The sequence below is a fragment of the Myotis lucifugus genome, unplaced genomic scaffold (assembly GCF_000147115.1).
Source record: "Myotis lucifugus unplaced genomic scaffold, Myoluc2.0 scaffold_63, whole genome shotgun sequence".
Taxonomy (NCBI): Eukaryota; Metazoa; Chordata; class Mammalia; order Chiroptera; family Vespertilionidae; genus Myotis; species Myotis lucifugus.
Genome location: NW_005871111.1, coordinates 4,143,175 through 4,162,434, shown reverse-complemented (window position 1 = coordinate 4,162,434; position 19,260 = coordinate 4,143,175). Strand labels below are relative to the sequence as shown.

Here is a 19,260-nt window from a genome sequence, read left to right as displayed (position 1 = left end):
AGGGGGGTGGGCGCGGGCATTCCCCACCCGCAGAGGCGGGGTGCGCGGCGGGTCTGGGGGAGGCCGCTCCCCGCCCACGCGCTGAAAGCACAGCTTCAAGTTTACACAGGACCGGCGGGCCGCGGCCACGGCCGCGGATGTACCTTTAATGCCCGCCATGTCTCCCGAGCTGGGGCCGCGGCTGCTTCCGGTTTCCAGCCACAGCCCCGCCCACGCCCGGCCAGGGGCGGTACCGCGGGCCGAGCCCGCCCCGCCACGTAGAGCCCCGCCCCGTTACGCCCGTAACTCCGCCCCCACCTCGCCTAGCTCCTCCCCCATCTCACGGAGCTCGGCGCCTGCCTCCTGATCCACATCCTGGGCCATCCCTGCAAAGCCACTAGCTCCCGGTAACCCCCACCGTGCACCGTGATCTATCTCCTAACAGTGATGGCGAACCTATGACATGCGTGTCAGAGGTGACACGCAAACTCATTTTTTGGGTTGATTTTTCTTTGTTAAATGGCATTTAAATATATAAAATAAATATCAAAAATATAAATCTTTGTTTTACTATGGTTGCAAATATCAAAAAATTTCTATATGTGACACGGCGGCACCAGAGTTACGTTAGGGTTTTTCAAAATGCTGACACGCCGAGCTCAGAAGGTTCACCATCACTGCTCTAGGACCTGAGCCCTCCCCAGAGGGCCATTTTGTAGGGCCCTGCCCCTCTTTGATTGCGTTTGCTTAATTTTCAACAAAACTTAAAGATAAAGGGTTTCATGGGAACCCAGGGTTTCCCTGGCTACCTGAGAAGTACAGATTCTCACCCCCACCACCTTTCAGGTTCCTGCTCGGTTTACTTTTTCAAAACTGTATACTGAGCATACTATAGTCGCAACACATGTTTAATTACCTGTTTGTTTATTTTCCTCGTTCCTCCCATGTCTCCTCATAGATGGAAGGTACACTTATTAAAACTCCCAGAATCAATCCCTCTGCTTTAGCATGCAAATGAAGCTTTGAAACCCATTAATATTCTAGCTAGAAGACCAGGATTTCTATGCTGATTCTTTTTGAAACATAGTATTCACGTAGCATGATCAAACTGAGTGTGCCATGGGGCAAGGGTGGCAGTTGGGGTGGTTAGAGTATAAATGCAGAAATCCTGTCAGATTACATTTTGGTACAAATGTGTTCTATGCTTTCCATATTCTTTGCCCGTAACTTTTTAAAAATGCAAATCATGTCAGAAGGTATAATTCAAGCCTGTCATTATTTTCCTATGAGTGCAAAATAACAGATTTCTACAAATATATTTTTGAGCCTTTTAATATACATTACAAATATTTTAAACCAATCACATTTTGTTGTGTGTAACATATTTACAAAACAAAAATATATTACAATAAATATGAATGAATGAAACGGCGAATTTGACCAACAAGAAGCTCTGTCACAACCAGATATTTAAAAGGAATGCAAAAATCTGTTGGTCTGCATATGTTAAGGGTTTTAAGATAAATAGGGCTCCAGAGTTATAACATATTTGGAAAAGAGATGGGGGAACCCAAAATTAAGTTAGGTAAGATTCTTTCTCATTGCTAATTACATAATGTTTAATGATGTTTTAAACTGTGAACAGTGATGAATTACCCAAACATGATACAAAGCTAATATAGTTCTATCATTTCAAAATGTAGGTGGCATTCACATATCCTTTTAATTATTACCATTATATACTGTAGCTCACACAATATCTACAAATGTGAATGAGAATAAAACCAAGTCACAGCAACATGTCTCACATTCCAATTTTAAATAAGACAAGCACATACTGGATCAAACATTATTTTATAATATGTTAATAAATAACACCTAGTTTGTTATGGTTGCCTTGAACAGTTTATAGCTGTATATTTTAAAAGAACATTTTTTTGCGAGTTTCACATTGTCAGTAAAAAGTAAAATAGAAAACAAATCCTTTTAACAAAAAAAGGAAAAAAAAGTTCTACATGGAACATAAAGCATTTTTTTCTTTTTTCTAAGTTGGAACATAAAGCATTTTGACATGCTGCTTCTCTGGTACAGTTTGCCACATGAAAATTAAAATAGAAAAAAAATGATTGTCTTGGAAAACAATTTTTGAAAGCTTTTCACAATATTATCGTGGGAATCTTTTTGCCCATCTGCTTTGCATATATATACTATGCGCACTGTCTATGTGTCCACCAAAGAGATCTACTACAGTCACAGGATAACAACTGCTTACCTCTTAAAACCACAAACAGCCAAAACAGTGAACTGAAATCCAACCCATTTAAAGTCTGTAAAGGTTTCATTCTTGCTTTGCTTTCACAGATGTCCCTGTGTGAATGCTGTTCCTGTGGATCCCCAACAACTTTTAAAACAATAAACCCCACTGATAATCCAAGGAATTCAGTTTACCAACTGGGGAGAGGAACCTAAAAATCTTGACAAGCCATCTGACTGGGTCTGAAGATCAGCCCAGCGTCCTCGCTGCAACTGTACCTGTCTGGTTACGAGTGTTCAGTGTTGTCTTCTACGCTCGCACCACAACCACTCACAAACCTAGAGGGCATTCAGTCCACTCTAGGGATCGGTCCTGATAACTTGTGAATGTGCCAAACTGCTTCAGGACAAGCTAAGAACATGTTCTCGGCTAAGCAAAGGGAAGAGCATTAAGCCGAAGGGCAATATTAGAAGTTTCTTTCAAATCAGGTTGAGTTGTTGTTATGGTATTAAGATTTCTTTCATTAAGCAACCAGTTTTCTAAAGGGATAGGAAGGTAGCAGCCTACCTTTCTGACCAGGATTAAAAATTTTTACAGAGTGGCTATTTTCTTTATCCAACATTTCCACTAATTTTAAGAGTTTGTGGTCATCACTGGATTGTAGTATAATCACTTCCCACAATTCAAGTTCACTTGCATCTGTTAGTCCTCTTGACCCAAAGTATACAGTGTTATGTTAAAGACCATAGTCAATGTCCGTTAAAAAAAAACAAAAACAAAAAACTCGGTGGTTGTATTCCTGGAGTCTAAAGCCGTTGCACAAATAATATCTTTCCAAGAAAATCTAAAAACCATTAGTTAAAATCCTTCATGTAATCCTGTTATCATGACTTCTGCTCATTAATCCTATTCCCAGACAATGAGATGGGTGTTATGCTTCTGGTGGCCTCTGTTTTCCGTTTCCCCACAATATGCTGAGTAGGTTCCTCAAAGGGCAGGCTGGAATGTTGTAACTCTGCAAGGTCAGCTGACTAAAAAGTCCTCTCCTGCTTTGGACCTTTTATGGTGAGGACTTGAGAAAACAAACATCCACATTCCTTATCAATGAGGAAGTAATTCACGAGTAATTTAACAGTTTAGTACTGGATACATGTTACTGGAGTTTTTGGTTCATCTTTGAAAACCTCAGAACTGACATACACTAAGCATTAGCACAGGTCTGCAGCAGAGATGGAAAAGCTCATAAATTAATACAAGGGCTTTGGGCCTTGATTTTCAAATTCAGACCAGGCATCATTGAGCTCCATGAAAATCATCTTTGCATATTGTTCATAGGGTTGCCCAGTAGCCTATAGAATAAACAAAACACACATTAGATACAACAGACCAGAATTTTATTTATATTAAATTTTCACTGCTAATATGTGGGCTCTATGCTATTGAAATGTTTTTCTATGAAGCCATTTCTCCTCTTACAGCCCAATCTATGTGCCCCTCATTACTATGACCTCCACAGAATGCCTTCTCCCTAGAAATTCACATATGGTAGGTCAATGAGTAGATAACAGAGAACTTATTGGGCAGCAAAAGATTATTCTCTATTCTCCAGAAGTTTTCCAGAATTATCTACCAAATGACAAAGGATTATGACAGTCTATCTCCAATTGATTGTATTTCTAAACTCCCATTTCCCATTTCTTAAAATAGCTCAGTTCTTGGAGATCCTAAACTTTAGTCACTGGTGATATGCCTCTGTAAGGAAAGCCCCCATTCCATTATTTGTAATATGTAGTTTGATTTTTTTATCCACTTTATAAAGTTTTTTTAAATACTGGATTTTAGCCCATGAACTTTATTTTATCATATAAATGGCCTAATAACCAGAAAATTGAAAGTCTGTAGTTTTGCCCAGCTGGTGTGGCTCAGTGGTTGTGCATCGACCCATGAACCAGGAAGGAGGTCATGGTTCAATTCCAGTCAGGGCATATACCCAGGTTATGGGCTCGGTCTCCAGTGTGGGGTGTGCAGGAGGCAGCCGGTCAATGATTCTCTCTCATCATTGATGTTTCTCTCTCTCAGCTCTCCCTTCCTCTCTCTGAAATTAATAAAAGGAATATTTTTTAAAAAAGAAGGTATGCTGTTTTAATACATGTTTATAAATTAATGAAATAAGGAGCAAACAGGCAATACAATAGGGTAGGTTATGCTCACTTTGTCTGGATGCACCACCAGCACAGCTCGCCTGTACACCTTCTTCACCTGCTCTGGCGTTACCAGGTCTGCCATGCTGACTGGCTTCCACTTGGTCTCCCCAGCCCACAGCACAGTGTGCATCGTGGAGAGAAGTGCTCTGATATTTCTCTCTTTGCCTTCAATCCATTCCAGAATCTGTAAATGCAGGGGAATTAAGAAATTCAGAAGGTCTCTATTGGGACTCTCGGGAATCCCTCCTGCTCCAGCAACATCAAAGTACCTGAGGCCCCCTGCTACTCCATGCTGCTTCCTCTACCTGGAAAGCTTTTCCACCTCCACTTCCTGCCTTCTCTTTCTGGTTAACTCTTCATCATCCTTCAAAAGCCTGCTGAGGAATTTCATACTGTTCCCCTTTGAGAGTCTGAATTCCTTCCTCTCTGCCCCACCCCAGAGTGAATTATTCATTCCTAAAGTATACACTCCATGGGGACATACACCATGTCTATTTTGGTCTCTGCTATCCTATTCTGCCTGGTACAGTGTCCGGCAAACTAATATAAAATAAATGCCCCTTGAAAAAAAGAAAGAATTTCTCCAGGCTACTCCCTTAAATATGTTTCTATCATATGTGCCACACTTCATTGTAATTGTCTGTGTGTTTGTCCTTCCCTGCCATGAGGCAGAGCTGTTTGAGGAAAGGTACTATTTCTTACATAACACTGTTTCTCAGAAACCAAAGAACTCTCCTGGCACAGAATAGCGCTCAAAAAGGTTTGGTAAGCCTGGCCGGTTGAGCATCAACCTGTGAAGCAGGAGGTCATGGTTCAATTCCCATCAGGGCAAATGCCCAGGTTGAGGTCTTGATCTCCATTGTGGGGCATGCAGGAGGCAGCCGAACAAGGATTCTCTCTCATCACTGATGATTCTATCACTCTCTCCCTCTTTCTTCCTCTCTGAAATCAATAGAAATATATGTTTTTAAAAAGGCTTGTCAAATGAATTCATCCATTTAGACGTTCATTCAAACTATTCATAGCTTGGATCTTCATATTTTGAATAAATGAGGTGATTAAGAAAGTGGGTTCATAACAGTGCATCAGCACTGAGCACATGGCAGGAGCTCAGAGCATACTTTTCATTGAATGAATGGTTTAGTCAAAGTTAATGATGGCTACTCTCCTAAATGAATACATACCCTGTACCAACTATAAAACCAAGTATGGTTTAAAAGACAGACATGACTTTCTTTTACAGGAGATTGTCAGTTTGCCTAATGAACAAAAGTTATCAAGATGGAGCACAAACTTTTGGGAAGGAACATAAAGCTTCTGTGATGTTATGTGAAGAGAAAAGCAAATACAACAAAGGATTTTCTACTGTACTTAAACACGTATCCAAGAATCTAAATATACATCCTCAACAACTGTTCAAATCTGTCTAGAAATGTGTTATATTTTTTCCAAATGATTGACTGGCTGTACTAGTCCTTTGAAGCAGTAACAGATTGGACCCTCATCTTCCAGTTTGTTATAGTGGCAGCATATGTAGTATTTTGTCACATAGGAACTGGACCTCTCCCTCTATGAAGGGTATTCTTATTCTCTTGATGTTTATAAGTTCTTCCACTACCTTACACAACTCACCAACATAACCACTCTTTTGTTTCCAAGCTAACCTGGGTCCCCCTGTCCACACAATATCCTCATCTATGAACTATCATCTGTTTCATCATCTGTGAAATAAAGCAGTTAGAAGAACTGGTTTTCAAACTTTTAAAAAAAAATGGAGAAACATTCTTTTTCTCCAAGTCAAATCTTCTTAGACTTCCAGAATCAGAAACAGATAAAAGCAGAATGGCTCTGGCTAAAAGTGGAGGAAAGCACTGCGGAAGCTGAGGACTAGGAACCTGATAGCTCCACACACATGACCTTGTCATACAGGATAATCACACTGGGCCAGGGACTCACCTTTAATTTCTCAGGATCCATTTCCTTAGCCATTTCTTCCTTTCTCATCTCGGCTATTGTTCGAGGCCCCTTTTTGTCTTTGTGTGCATTGAAGCCTTGACCAGAAAGTAGGTCTTCAAAGTCAGCTGCTTTTTGTTTCCCTTCTGCAATATAATTAAAAAAAAATCATTATAGTTTTTACCCTTAAACAAAGTATCAGACCATTGTCTCATAACACTTAGAATCTTCAAGTTGCTTTCGCATGCATAAATCCCCTTAATACTCACATTTATCCTGTGGGTAGAGTATAAGACTCCCATGCTCATTTTATAGATGAGGAAAATGAAGTCCAGGGAACTGAAGAGATTTTTTCCAGAATCATATGCCATGTCCATGACAAAGCTAGGACTTGAGGCTAGATCATTAGACTAAATCCAATTCCATAATTCTGTTTCCACTGTACCATCTATATATAGATGAGGGTAATACTGATTCTCCCCCATGCTCTCTCCTAGTCATACAACTCGTTATTATCTATGATGGCACGAAGTCTGGGTCTTGGTGCTTGAAATCTATGCATGCCACCACTCTCCCTCCTATACCCAGCTGACAGTTTTAGTCCATCATAGTGGTCTTTTTCTACAAGTCTGGTTGGGCCTCAATCATTCTCATTCTATTTGGAGAGGCAGCCTAGCTGGTGGTGCAGAGACTCTGGAGCAGAGGTCCTCAAACTTTTTAAACAGGGGGCCAGTTCACTGTCCCTCAGACATTCCACACATGCACACTGCGGGCCCGGGACGAGTCAGTTGCTAAGCAGGACAGGCAGCGGCGGCAAAAACACCCGGTGGGCCGGATAAATGTTTTCGGCAGGCCGCATGTGGCCCGCAGGCCGTAGTTTGAGGACCCCTGCTCTGGAGACAGACTCTCTGGGGTCTCAATTACACAGCTCTGCTACTTCGGTAATGTTACCTTGAGACAAGTTACTTATCTCCATGCCTTACCTCATCTGTACAGTCTGTACTACTTACCTCATAGGGTTGTGTGAGAATTGATGTTAGCATTTTAAAGTGCTTAGAACAGTACCTGGCTATTTAAATATTTATTAAATTAAAACAAAACAGAGCCTTAGCTGGTTTGACTCAGTGGATAGAGCATCGGCCTGTGGACTGAAGGGTCCTGGGTTCAATTCCAGACAAGGGCATATGCCCAGGTTGCGGATTCGATCCCCAGTAGGGGGCTTGCAGGAGGCAGCCGATCAATGATTCTCTCTCATCATTGATGTTTCTATCTCTCTCACTCTCCCTTCCTCTCTAAAATCAATAAAAATATATATTTTTAAAAAAGAACCAAAACACAACAGTCCATGCCATCAATGCGCTTCAACCAAAGTTGGTGTCCAAATTGAAACCCATTTGCCATCTCCATACTGTAAGGCGCTCTATACACACATTCACACATGTACACATTGACTAGGGATTTTGCCTGTCCTGTTCACTACTGTATCCACAGTGTTTTCTACACTGAAGATGCTCCATAAATATTTGCTGATGAAGACGCTCACCACACATCTACTCAAAATAAAAATGGGAAGGAAGCCACAAGACTCGTGGAATTGTCCAAAGAATATCCACCGCTCTCCAAAGAACAAATGTAATGTCACCTATTCCCAATAAAAGAATCCCTATCACGTTAGTGTTGTGAGAAGGCACCTACGTCATGACCAGTAGAGTGTGGCAGTTAAGAGCAGACTTTCTGGGGCCAGATCACTTGGGACCAAATCTTAGCTCTGTCACTTACAAGTTGTATGAATTTAAAAAATTACTTTATTGATCTCTGTCACAGATTCCTCACCTACAACATAGGGTTAGTTTTGAAGATTATATGAAATAATCCACGAAAACTGTTTAGAATGGCAATTGACACAATGTAAGTAAGTACTCAATAAATGTTAGTTACTGCTACTAGGAAAAGTAGAATTTCTCTCCGTGGATTCCGTAGAGGGAAAGACCTATTTCCTCATCATGTCCCTATATATTTAATTCCTGGGCATGATCAGATCAACTGGAATGCAAAATGTATCATACCAGGCCTTCTAACAAACTCAAGTTTAACCACCCCTGCTATGCAAAATATTTTTACTCAGCAACAATCCCATTCAAAAGTTAAAAATAAAAAGAAGCCCATCCAGCGTATCCTAGAGCCTTAGCTGTTGGCCCATATTGTGTTCTCAGAAGAGAGGGAAAACCATCACAGGAAACCCAATGGCCTCAGGAACATCCGCTTCTGCAGCATAAGACTCAGTGTCTAAGACAGATTCACTGTAACCAGGACCCAAGGGCAAATGTGAACACAGTGCTTAAGAAGTTCCCAATCTTTCTCTTCTACCCCTTCTTTCGAAGGAACAACAGCTTCAAGGTCCACCCACCCCTCCACTCGTTCACTCGATATTCATTTAGTGCAGCGGAGGGAAATGCCTGGCCCCCATGCCATATAAGGCCCTTGAAATCATTTGGTCTGGCCATGCCAAGGCATTAGGGGTGAGTTAATTAAATGTTTGGCCAAATATAGCAGGCTAATTTTTAAGTTGATAATTTTGTATGGCCCGTGAATGGTGTTATAAATATCCAAATGGCCCTTGGCAGAAAAAAGGTTCCCCACCCATGATTTAGTGCGTATGGTGTGCCAAGTGCTATGCTATGCGCTAGTGATAACATGGTAAACATACACACATCTGGTCTCAGTGTGGGGAGAAACAGACAAGTGAAGCAACAGTCATAAAATGATAAAGCGTTCAGAGCATGGTAAACCCAGGTACTCTAGGCACAGAGTTGGAGGCAGGGGTCATGTTGTGTCTCTACAACTGTACGATTGCCTCAGAAATCATTGGAATTATGTTCTGTCTCCTTCTTAGGACATACATCCATCCAGGTAGTATGACAACACAGGCCATGCTACAGCCACGCTCCATACCATCATCCTTACCCAAGTTAGTCGATCCTTTCCCACGTTCATTCTGGACCCCAGGCATGGCTGAGAAGCTCACGTTGTAGTTGGGCCGGTTCTGGGGAGAGGAGTGCGGCATGCTGGGCTGTGGCTTAGACTGTGTCTGCTGCCAGTTGTAGCCACTTCCCTGCTGCCACCCTCCACCCATAGGTTGGGGAGAAGCTTTCTGTGGTGAGCTGAGAGGTGGAAATCCCCCACCCAGTCCAGTTGGTGTGGTGGGTTTGCTGGCAAATGAAGAACTACCTATAGAAAAAAAAGTGGGGGTGGGGGGTAAATAAGGTAATGCTGTTTTGAGTAGCCTTTAACTCTTGTGTCCTGAGTTATTGTTTGCAATAGCTTTAGTGGAAACTGCTTTGACTAATAGCACTATTAACCTTCCTAATACTTAAAAAAAAAAAAAGCAGGTATGTATTTCCTTTAATCCCCACAATGACATTTTTAGGTATGTATTAATAGCCCCATCTTTTCTTTAGATGAATAAACTGCTCAGAGCAGTTAACTGATTTTCTCAGAGTCATACAACCAGCAAGCGAAAGAACAGAGATTTGAATCCAAGCCTTTGACTCCACGCCAGAAGAGCCCTGGCTCTCCCCACTGTGCCTTCCTCTCCTCCATCCCATCTTCAAAGCAGATTCTATTTCTTGACTGGACTAAAGATTACCAAATAATAAGAACAGGAAATAAAACAAAATATGTTCACTCATTAAGGTGCTATTTAAACTTCGACGATCAGGATTAATCATTATTTGTTATAAGTACAAGCGTGGTTAATGCTCAAGAGTAAACAAATATGTTTTGAAATTTCATGAGTAGGTTTCAATTTCACATTACTTGGATTTCATTGCAGGAGAGTAAACACAGCCAACTTTGAACAGAACAAAGGATCTTATTCAACCTTTTAAACATGATATTATTTTGTGCCAGGAATTTAAGTAGAATCCTGATTCCATAATCCCCTAACTTAAAAGTATTCACTGAATACATGCTGGGCTGTTTCTAAAATAGAAAGACCAGTTGTGGCTTGTGTTTAAAGAGGTAAAATGAGAAACTGCCAGTTGTAGTTGTGATCTCTTGGGACCCTTTCATGCACCAAACCCAACGTAACCATGACAATAAAATAACTAACATTTCAGAGCTCTTTAGAGTTTACAAAATATGTTTATGTATATTATTGCCTTCGGTCTATGCAACACTCTTAGGAGATAGATAGTATCATTGGTCCTGCATTAAAGATGAGGAAAGCAAGCCTCAAAAAGGTTTACTAATGTACTCATAATCACACAGGTAGTTAACGGGGTTGGGAATTGATCACACACATCCTACCTTCAAATGTCATGTTTATTGGCTGCACCCAAATCCCTAATTCCTCCCCAAATTTCTGAGCTTTTCACTATAATTCACTCTTTCTTCTTTCTAAAGACATTTTCCCTCTATTATGATCTGGGATTCCTCCTTCTTTCCCCACTGGGAATATTGTATTATGGTCACTGGACTTGGGGTCAATCTGAATTGGAGTCTCAGCTCTGTCTCTCATTCACCCATTCAATCTTGCATGCATGCATTTATTTATTCATTCATATATTCATTCATCAGTGTTTTTTGTGCTGGATCCTGCGCTGGGCACTAGGAACAGAGCCTAAAACAATCTATAGAGCATCCTTTCACTTCTGAAGCTCCGTGAAAAACTTCACCTCTTTTAGCCTCAGACCCCTCATCTGTAAAGCAGAATTACATATACATCACAGGTATACTGTAAAGACCCAATGGCTGTATGAAAGTATTTCAAAAATCTTGAATCAAGAGGCATTATACATTATAACATAATGGAAGTGCATATGCCCAGCAATAGCGAGCACACACTAGTACATGATAAGGGCTCAATAAATACTAGGTAATAGGAAAGGTCATGACAGGGCATATACTCTGAAGCTTGGGATTGGCCCCTCTCAGACTGTAACTCAGAGCATGAAGCATCTCTTCATGAGCCCTTGGGCCCACCTGCCCACAGGACATCAACATAATACACACCTTAGGCTGGGCATTCATTCTACACTGAGATTTCATTTTATATTTCAGGGATGCTTACTATCTATATATATAAAATATAGAAATATGCTAATAACTGGGACGCCATAACGGGTCAATTGGACAGGAGGAGGTTGCACGCGGGCAGCGTTGGGGCGGGGCAGCAGGGGCCTCTGCGCGCCTGCGCTGGGGGAGGGCCTGATCAGCAGCGGCTGTGGCTGCTTCAAGGGCCGGAGAGGGAGGCAGGGCCAGACCGGCAGTGGCCTCAGCTGCTGCAGGGCCTGGGGAGGGAGGCAAGGCCGGACAGGCGACTCGAGGGTGGGCGGCGCCTTGTGATTTCAAATTGTGCGCTGGGCTCCTAGTCTTTTATAAAAGCCTAAGCAACCATTATGATTGGATGACCAGACGACCAGACGACCAGACAACCGGGTGGTAGCTATGATGCTCACTGACAATCAGGGGGAAGATGCTCAACGCAGGAGCTGCCCCTGGTTGTCAGTGCGCTCCCACAGCCAACCTCCTGCAGCCAGCCAACCTCCCGTGGTCCCTCCCTCCCCCCCACCCCGCGGCCCGATCAGGACTGGGTGAGACGGCCCCAATCGCCCAGATTGCCAACCAGATCGAGGGACCCCACCCATGCACGAATTCATGCACCAGGCCTCTAGAGAGAGAGTGTGTGTGTGTGTGTGTGTGTGTGTGTGTGTGTGTGTGTGAAATCCAGGAAATATGGACAAGCCTGAAGAATTTTTAAAGCCTTCCATATTCCCATAACATTGTCATTTGTACATTCATTTCTGAAACACTGTTGAACATCTACATGCCAGGCTGCAGATACAGTGGTAAAAAGGCTGATGTTGACCCTGCTCTCAAGGGGCTTATCAACAGGGTGGGACTTTCTAATGTCTACCCTTCCAGAATATTTCTACCCATGTTCAACAATTGTACGTTTTAATGCTACTGAAGCAGCAAAACCCAGAGGCCACTGCTATCCTTATTAAAAGCTAAAGCATGGCTGACAGCCTTAGTTGTGCATTAGAATCACCTGGGGAGCTTTTTTAACTCCTTATTCCCAAACCACAGCCATATCAATTAAATCAAAACATCTAAGTAAACATCTACGTGAGGAACTTGTATCAGAATTGTTAAATGTGCAAATACCTTAAAGAGAAGAACACTGTTTTTTGTATTTTCTAGATTGCAGGTATAGCTCTAGCCAGTTTTCTCAGTGGTTAGAGCCTTGGCCCAAGGACTGAAGGGTCACAGGTTCGATTCTGGTCAAGGGCACATACCTCAGTTGCAAGCTCCATCCCTGGCCCCAGTAAGGGCATGTTCAGGAGGCAACCAATCGATGTGTTTCTCATGTTTCTTTCTATCTCCTCCCTCCCTTCCACTCTCTATAAAAAAAAATCCATGGAAAAAATTATCTACGGGTGAAGATTAACAAAAATAAATAAATAAATAACTTGCAGGTATATACTTTGGAATTATAATTTTTACTCTAAAGTGATTATCTAGGAGTCAAAAATTCTAGCTTATAACCCTTGCACATACACTTGTTCATTGTGTGGCTTTAGGAAAGTTACTTAACTTTCCTAAGTTATGTGACTAGAAAGAGGGAGAAATTTGGGAGACCAATCTCTCCAGCAGTTGTAAAAATTACTACATTTCAAAATTGGCAGAGAACTCTTGAACTCCTCCTAGTAGATTTGTTACAGTGATATGTGTGTAGCTATTCAAAACTATTTTTGTTATCTGACTATTAATATTTCGATCCAGGGAAAAATAAGATAAACATATACAATAGGGGAAGACAAGGAAGAACCCTGTGGAACCGGGTGGAAGTCTATATATGCATATCCATTCATCTCCTGTATCTACTGAAAGATAGAGAATGACACCCACTTAGTACCAATAAACATACTTAGTGTAAAGATTTTGGTTTCTAAATACCATTCCCCACGAAAGGGAGTGAAGATACTTTGGAGAATGACTGATTCCAGAACTAGGGTATAAAAAGGTCAGGACAAGCCTGGAATATCTTGTTGTACTATAAAGAAATTAAGTTCTCATGGAATCTAGTGAAAAGGGCATAGAAGCCAGAGCAAAGGGGCTTTAACAAATCAAATTTGGGACAATGTGAACATTAAAGGAAATAATGACAGTAATGAATGATAACTCACTGAATCAAAAAAATCCATTAGTCCATTCTGATGTGAGGGAGAAGGAGGGAGAAAGGGAGAAAGAGAGAGGGAAAAAAGAAAAAAAATTTTTCTTTACAGTAAAATGCCAATTAATAAATGTAGAAAGAAAGAAAGAATCAGAAAAATCACAATTTTGCAAGTATCATAACAATGACTACTTTAGGAAAGAATCATTAATGAATGCTAAAATGGGTAGGTAAAAGTCAGGTGGAGAATATAATCTTATCTAATAGGATTATCTCAAATAGGATAGCCTCAAATTATTTCCCCCATATTACTCATTAATTACAAAGAGGAAAATTATAATTTTATAATGAAGGAAACTGGCAGACATCACCTTAAGCATGTGATTAAAGTTAACAAATTGAGACTTGCTTAATTGGCCTGTGCCCTTCAAGTTTCAATGTCATAAAAGGCAAAGAAAGGTTGAGGAATGATTCCAGATTAACAGTATCTAAAAGGACGTGAGAGCTAAATGCAAGACATAATGTTGGATTTAAAAAAGAACCTCCTATAATGGCCACTCTTTATCCAAAAAGGAGGATTATAATAGCCTCTACTTCAAAAGATTATTGGGAAGATTAAATAAATTTATATATGTAAAGCACTTAAAATAGTGCCTGGCACAAAGTAAATCCCCCAGTAAACAGTTATTATATTATATATTTATTCACTTACTATTTATTTACTTTTCTAGAATATAAACTTTAGAAAACAGAAATTTTGTTATTGTTGTTTTTGGTTGGTTGGTTTTTATTAAAACAGTATTCGCATATTGAAGACACTTACTAAATAGTTGTGAAATGAATAAATGGGGAAAAAAATGAACAGCCAGTGATGTTTGATTTGAGGTAGAATTTCACCTGATGTTGTTATTTAAATTTTTTAAGCTTACATTAGGATACAAAGAAGGGAAAATAATTTTGAGAATTCTTAAAAGAATTCTAACACATATATAAGGAAAGGTCAAGAATCTGATCCAATTACTGTCAAAATGGTAGCATGCTCTCATTTCCTGCAGACAATTTGGCTCTAAATACCCCAGGGCTTTCTGAGAACCTGAACTATCCACCTGGCTAATTTAAACCTTCGTGTCCCGGCCCATCCACCCTTGTTTAACAGCTCTGCACTGCCAGAGGAGGAAGGAAAAGGGAGGGAGACAAGGCTTCAGAACATCCAATGAACTATTCCTTACAAAAAATGCTTTCTTGGTGAAATAGTTTGAGAATACTTCAAACTGTATACCTTTTGGGAAGCATCACTATGACCATTTATTCCCAGAAGTTTTTTGCAGTCATCGAAGTCCACCGAACCCAGTGTTTCCAAAATTACTTGCTCATGTAACACGTATCCTCTAATAACAATGAGCACACGATGAAAACCACTTTGAAAATACTATAGAGAGAGTCTATTTTTTGTATGTAGTTGATGGCGAGAAGTGTGAGGACCTCACTGGTAACATCACAAGAAGACCTATGCACAGCTGGCCCCAGGGGGCTCAAATCTACCTGACCAGTCTCACCGCTCACGTTTCCCTACACTCTTGCTACTTTTACGGCAAACTCTGTTGTCAGAGGCTCCTAGAAATTCTAACTTTATTCATCCTACTAATCCAAAATGGATTAATAGGGGTTAGTTAGTGGGCTGACTACTTAAAGCCTACTTTTTGCGTATGTGTTTAAAGCCAATCTCGGGTTTAGAGTGGATATCCTTAAGAATATACAACATTTTAGGTACCAGCTTATTATAACACTAAAGATTTAGATTTGAGGTTTTGTAGCCATAAGTAAATTTCTTAACCTGTTAAGTTTATACCTAGTGTCCCAAGGTCAGCAAAAGGATCCAGAGTCTGGGGTTTGTTTTGATGGGTGGGAGTTCCATGTGAGGATCCGGTGGGGCTGGTGGCAGCTGACTTGCTTCCCATTCCAAAACCTCCTGAAAAGGAATAAGATAATTGAAAATGAGTTAGTTGTCTAAGGCTAAATTCTGAATTTTGTCTCTAAGGGTAAATTAGGACAGGATTTGGAAATATGTTAGAAGTTGGTAGACCTTGTTTTTCTGAACTTAAGTGAATAGTGTCCTGGAGCAGAGACAGGGCACAAAAAAGGCATATATGTTGTTTCCTGGCCACACCTGTGAACTATTATGTCCAGTGTTTACCTTTCCTGTCATCTGACTTCATTCTTTTTATGAGATTTGTAGTCAGGCCTGGATCTGAATTCTGTCTCTGCTATTTAATGAATGAGTGGCCTTGTGCACATTGTTTCACTTCTCTGAGTTTCAACATTTTCTCGTTTGTTAAGAAACAGGAACTGCTTCAGAAAGTTGCCATGATAAGCACATTGTGTGTGTGTGTGTGTGTGTGTGTGTGTGTGTGTGTGTGTGCGTGTAGCTTGCACAGTGCTGTGAATGCAATCACACAAGTTGGCTCTCAATAAACACCATCTCGCCATGAGAAAGACAACTTATTTATGAAATCACACCTTTGTGAAGAAGGAAGACCATCCAAATTATTTAGCAGCTACTCTGCACTAGAAATTTTCAAATAAGTTATTTCACTTAAACTATACAACTATGTGGGACAAGAATTATGGATCCCACTTTGCAGATAACAAAACTGAGATTCAGACTTGTAAAAAAAAATTCCAAGAACTTCTAAGTGGCCGAGTTAGATATATACCCAGATCTGTCAAATTCTAGCATCAAAACAGACATTCAGCAAATGAGACTAGGAAAAGTAAAATAACATGTAATACATGTTATCATGTCATTACCATGTCATCAAATGCAATGGGAAAGTTCCACAAGAATATAATTCTTTAGGAAAGATCAACACAAATTACATAGGTGGGCTATAATACTCTGTAAGTACTCACTTCATTCTGGGTGAACAGTCATGCTTTAGCAATTGGTTACATATGCATATGTATAGCCTGCTGACCTTTACCTGGTTTAGTCTGCCAGTCCCAACCTCCTGAAACATCTGGCTGAATATTCACAGCAGGTGTACTCGAAGCTAAAAATTAGGAGAAAAAAATAATTAAGAAATGACAGCTCAGAACCTGCCTTTCTAAGTTCATGTAGGAAAGTGCTATGCCATTCATGAGATCTGCATGGCCTCCCAAAGTCCCAAGGGATCCTGAGCTCTCAACACGTTTTGCAGCACTTGATAATTTGTGCATTCCTCCTTGGTGACTTCCATGAGGGTTGGTAAAAGCCATATAAGTATCCTCCAAAATGTATACACAGTTTAACAGCTGATAGCTCAACTGATTTTTTTTTCATATTTAACCCACTGGAATTAATAATGGCAGCAAAAATGTGTGTACATTACATTTTTTAGCATATTGTTTATCTCTGTCCCTTCTTTGGCTCAATTTTATTTTACCTCCATATCCACCACACACTTTGAAATATAACTGTGCATGTCTGTCTTCACTAAATTGTGAGTTCCTTGAAGGCAGGAACTACCTGATTCATCAATGTGTGTCCCACTTCTATAGTTATCTGGAAGTCAGTGGGCAATAAGAAAAGATGAAAAAAACAAACTCAATTTGTCTTCAGTTGGCATGAGCAAGCGTATGAGAGGCATGATCAATTTAGAACTGAACTTTTGTTTTCTTCTTTGCTGTGACATGAATTGAGAATAATCAGTCTTTCAGAGCACATATTAGGCACTGACTATATGCCATCCACCATGCTCATGGAGTTGTATCTATTGTCACTCAAAACAAACTCCTTACAGCTCCCACTTAAAATAGACCCCCTAGCACCTCTAAAAATTCCAAATGTAGAATTTAAAAATGTTTAGCTAAAGAGAATCATGTGTATACAATGTATACACATTGGTACTAAGTTTTTTCTGAATCTATAAAATCCAAATAAGAAACAGGATGTCATAAGAATTTCTTTCTAAGGTACCTCTAAGTTCTGTCCATAAAATCAGTGAGTAAAATGCAAATACTAAACATTGCAAGTTGGATTTAATACATACCCTCATTCATCACCATGACCACACCACCACCACTACCACCATCACCACCACCAAAAGAATCATGAAATCACCAAGATTAGCATTACGAAGTCTTATATTTTCTTGTTTGCTTAGTATAAATGAAGATGTCTTCTACCTTCCCATCACTAAGTTAAAAAGAACATGCCATTATCAGCAATTACAGTTCTTTCCTTTCTATTCTTATTCCACAGTAATCCCTGAAAACTGAGGTGGAAATTAGACCATTTTGCCAACCCTTGCTGTCTGACTTCCTTTACACTCTGATCTTAGTGTTACATCCAACTAGGATGTAGAACTGGGTGTCAGAATTTCAACTTTATTACTAATCAAACCCAAAAATCCTTACGCAAGGCATCATGCCAGGGAACAGATAACTAAAAGACACATTGCCTATTTTCAATAAACTTAAAATCTGTTGGAGATGGAAATATATAAATTAAAAGGTAATTACTTAATACTTTTATTCTCCATCTTGTCTTTCATTATAGTTATTTGTTTATTTTTTCTTCTAACACTATGCTCTAGTGCTTATTCTCTTTAGAGTAGATGTTCAATAAACATTTGTAGAGCTCAAAGGTAATATTTCTTGATTTTCAGAAGAGATTGGTGGTGCCTTGTAGAAATTAGGAAAATGACTCCAGGTTTCCAGCTTGAACGGCTGGGTAAAAGAATGGGAATAGGTGCCTTTTGCTCAGATAGGGAATTCTAGAGAGGAGCAATTCTGACCGCCCAATCTGACATCTGAGTCTCACATATATGTTATCCTATACGAAGAATATGCAAATGATGTACTACAGATGGAATGATCATTGATTTCCAAGCAAGGAGAGTGGTAAATTCTTTTCACTCACTGGCAAGACACAGACAAAAATGGCTACAGAACAAAGGGGTGCTAACTCACCTACATTGGGTAATAACATGTCCTAACCAGCTCAAAAGAAACAGAGAACCAGATCCAGAACTGCCATGCTGAAGTATAAACATCCACACCCCTGGGACATAAAAGGTAGAACTCTTGTGAAAATAATAAATTCAAAGTACCCAAATCAGGAAAATATATAACCTTATTAATTCTATCATGGTGCATCAAAGAAGCATAGATAGGAAAAAATGAGTTAATTCATTTTATATTTACATATTCAATAGAAAGATAGATAGAAAGCACCCACTGTGTGCCAATAATTCTTCTAAACGCTAGGGAAGCATTAATGAGCAAACAAACAAAAATCCCTGCCTTGGTGGGAGAGATAGACATAACATGTAAGTACACTATTAAATATAATGAAGTTGATAGGTACCATGGAAAGGAAACTGTAGTAAGGGTGGGGGGGGGATGAGTTGGGATGTGAAACGGAGCAGTCAGAGTAGACACCTTTGAGAAGGTGACAGTTGAGCAAAGATCAAAGAGGTGAAGGAGTTAGCTATGTGATGTCTGGGGATGAGGGGACAGCCAGTGCAACAGCAAGTAGGCCAGTATGGCTGGAATGAAGAGAGCAAGAAGGAGAGAATAGAAAATGAGGTCACTGGGGTGCTAGGGGACATAGGGCCTAGGTAGGCCATTTTGAGGAAGACTTTGGCTCCCATGCTAAGTGAAATAGGGAGCTATTTTGAGCAATGATGTGACTTACATTTTAAGTAAGTAAG

The 19,260-nt window shown here is 40.2% G+C and overlaps 2 protein-coding genes across 6 annotated transcripts in view; both read right to left on the bottom strand.

Annotated features, from left to right (window-relative positions):
* LEPROT overlaps positions 1-201 on the bottom strand; it is a 14,621-nt gene extending 14,420 nt beyond the window's left edge. Inside the window, exon 1 of the mRNA XM_006089783.3 lies at positions 144-201. Within this exon, the coding sequence (XP_006089845.1) occupies positions 144-159 (16 nt within the window). The 5' untranslated portion in view covers positions 160-201. The remainder of the gene's footprint in view (positions 1-143) is intronic.
* Positions 202-1,295: 1,094 nt separating this feature from the next.
* The window catches only part of DNAJC6 (DnaJ heat shock protein family (Hsp40) member C6), a 125,722-nt gene continuing 107,757 nt past the window's right edge, over positions 1,296-19,260 (bottom strand). For 3 of the 5 annotated variants that reach the window (XM_023754676.1, XM_023754678.1, XM_023754677.1), the window contains 6 exons: positions 16,543-16,617; positions 15,417-15,536; positions 9,355-9,618; positions 6,394-6,536; positions 4,445-4,621; positions 1,296-3,582 (listed from right to left, as the gene is read on the bottom strand). In XM_023754676.1, the coding sequence (XP_023610444.1) occupies positions 3,481-3,582; positions 4,445-4,621; positions 6,394-6,536; positions 9,355-9,618; positions 15,417-15,536; positions 16,543-16,617 (881 nt within the window). In that variant the 3' untranslated portion in view covers positions 1,296-3,480. The remainder of the gene's footprint in view (positions 3,583-4,444; positions 4,622-6,393; positions 6,537-9,354; positions 9,619-15,416; positions 15,537-16,542; positions 16,618-19,260) is intronic. The other 2 variants (XM_006089787.3, XM_006089785.3) reach the window with 1 other exon arrangement.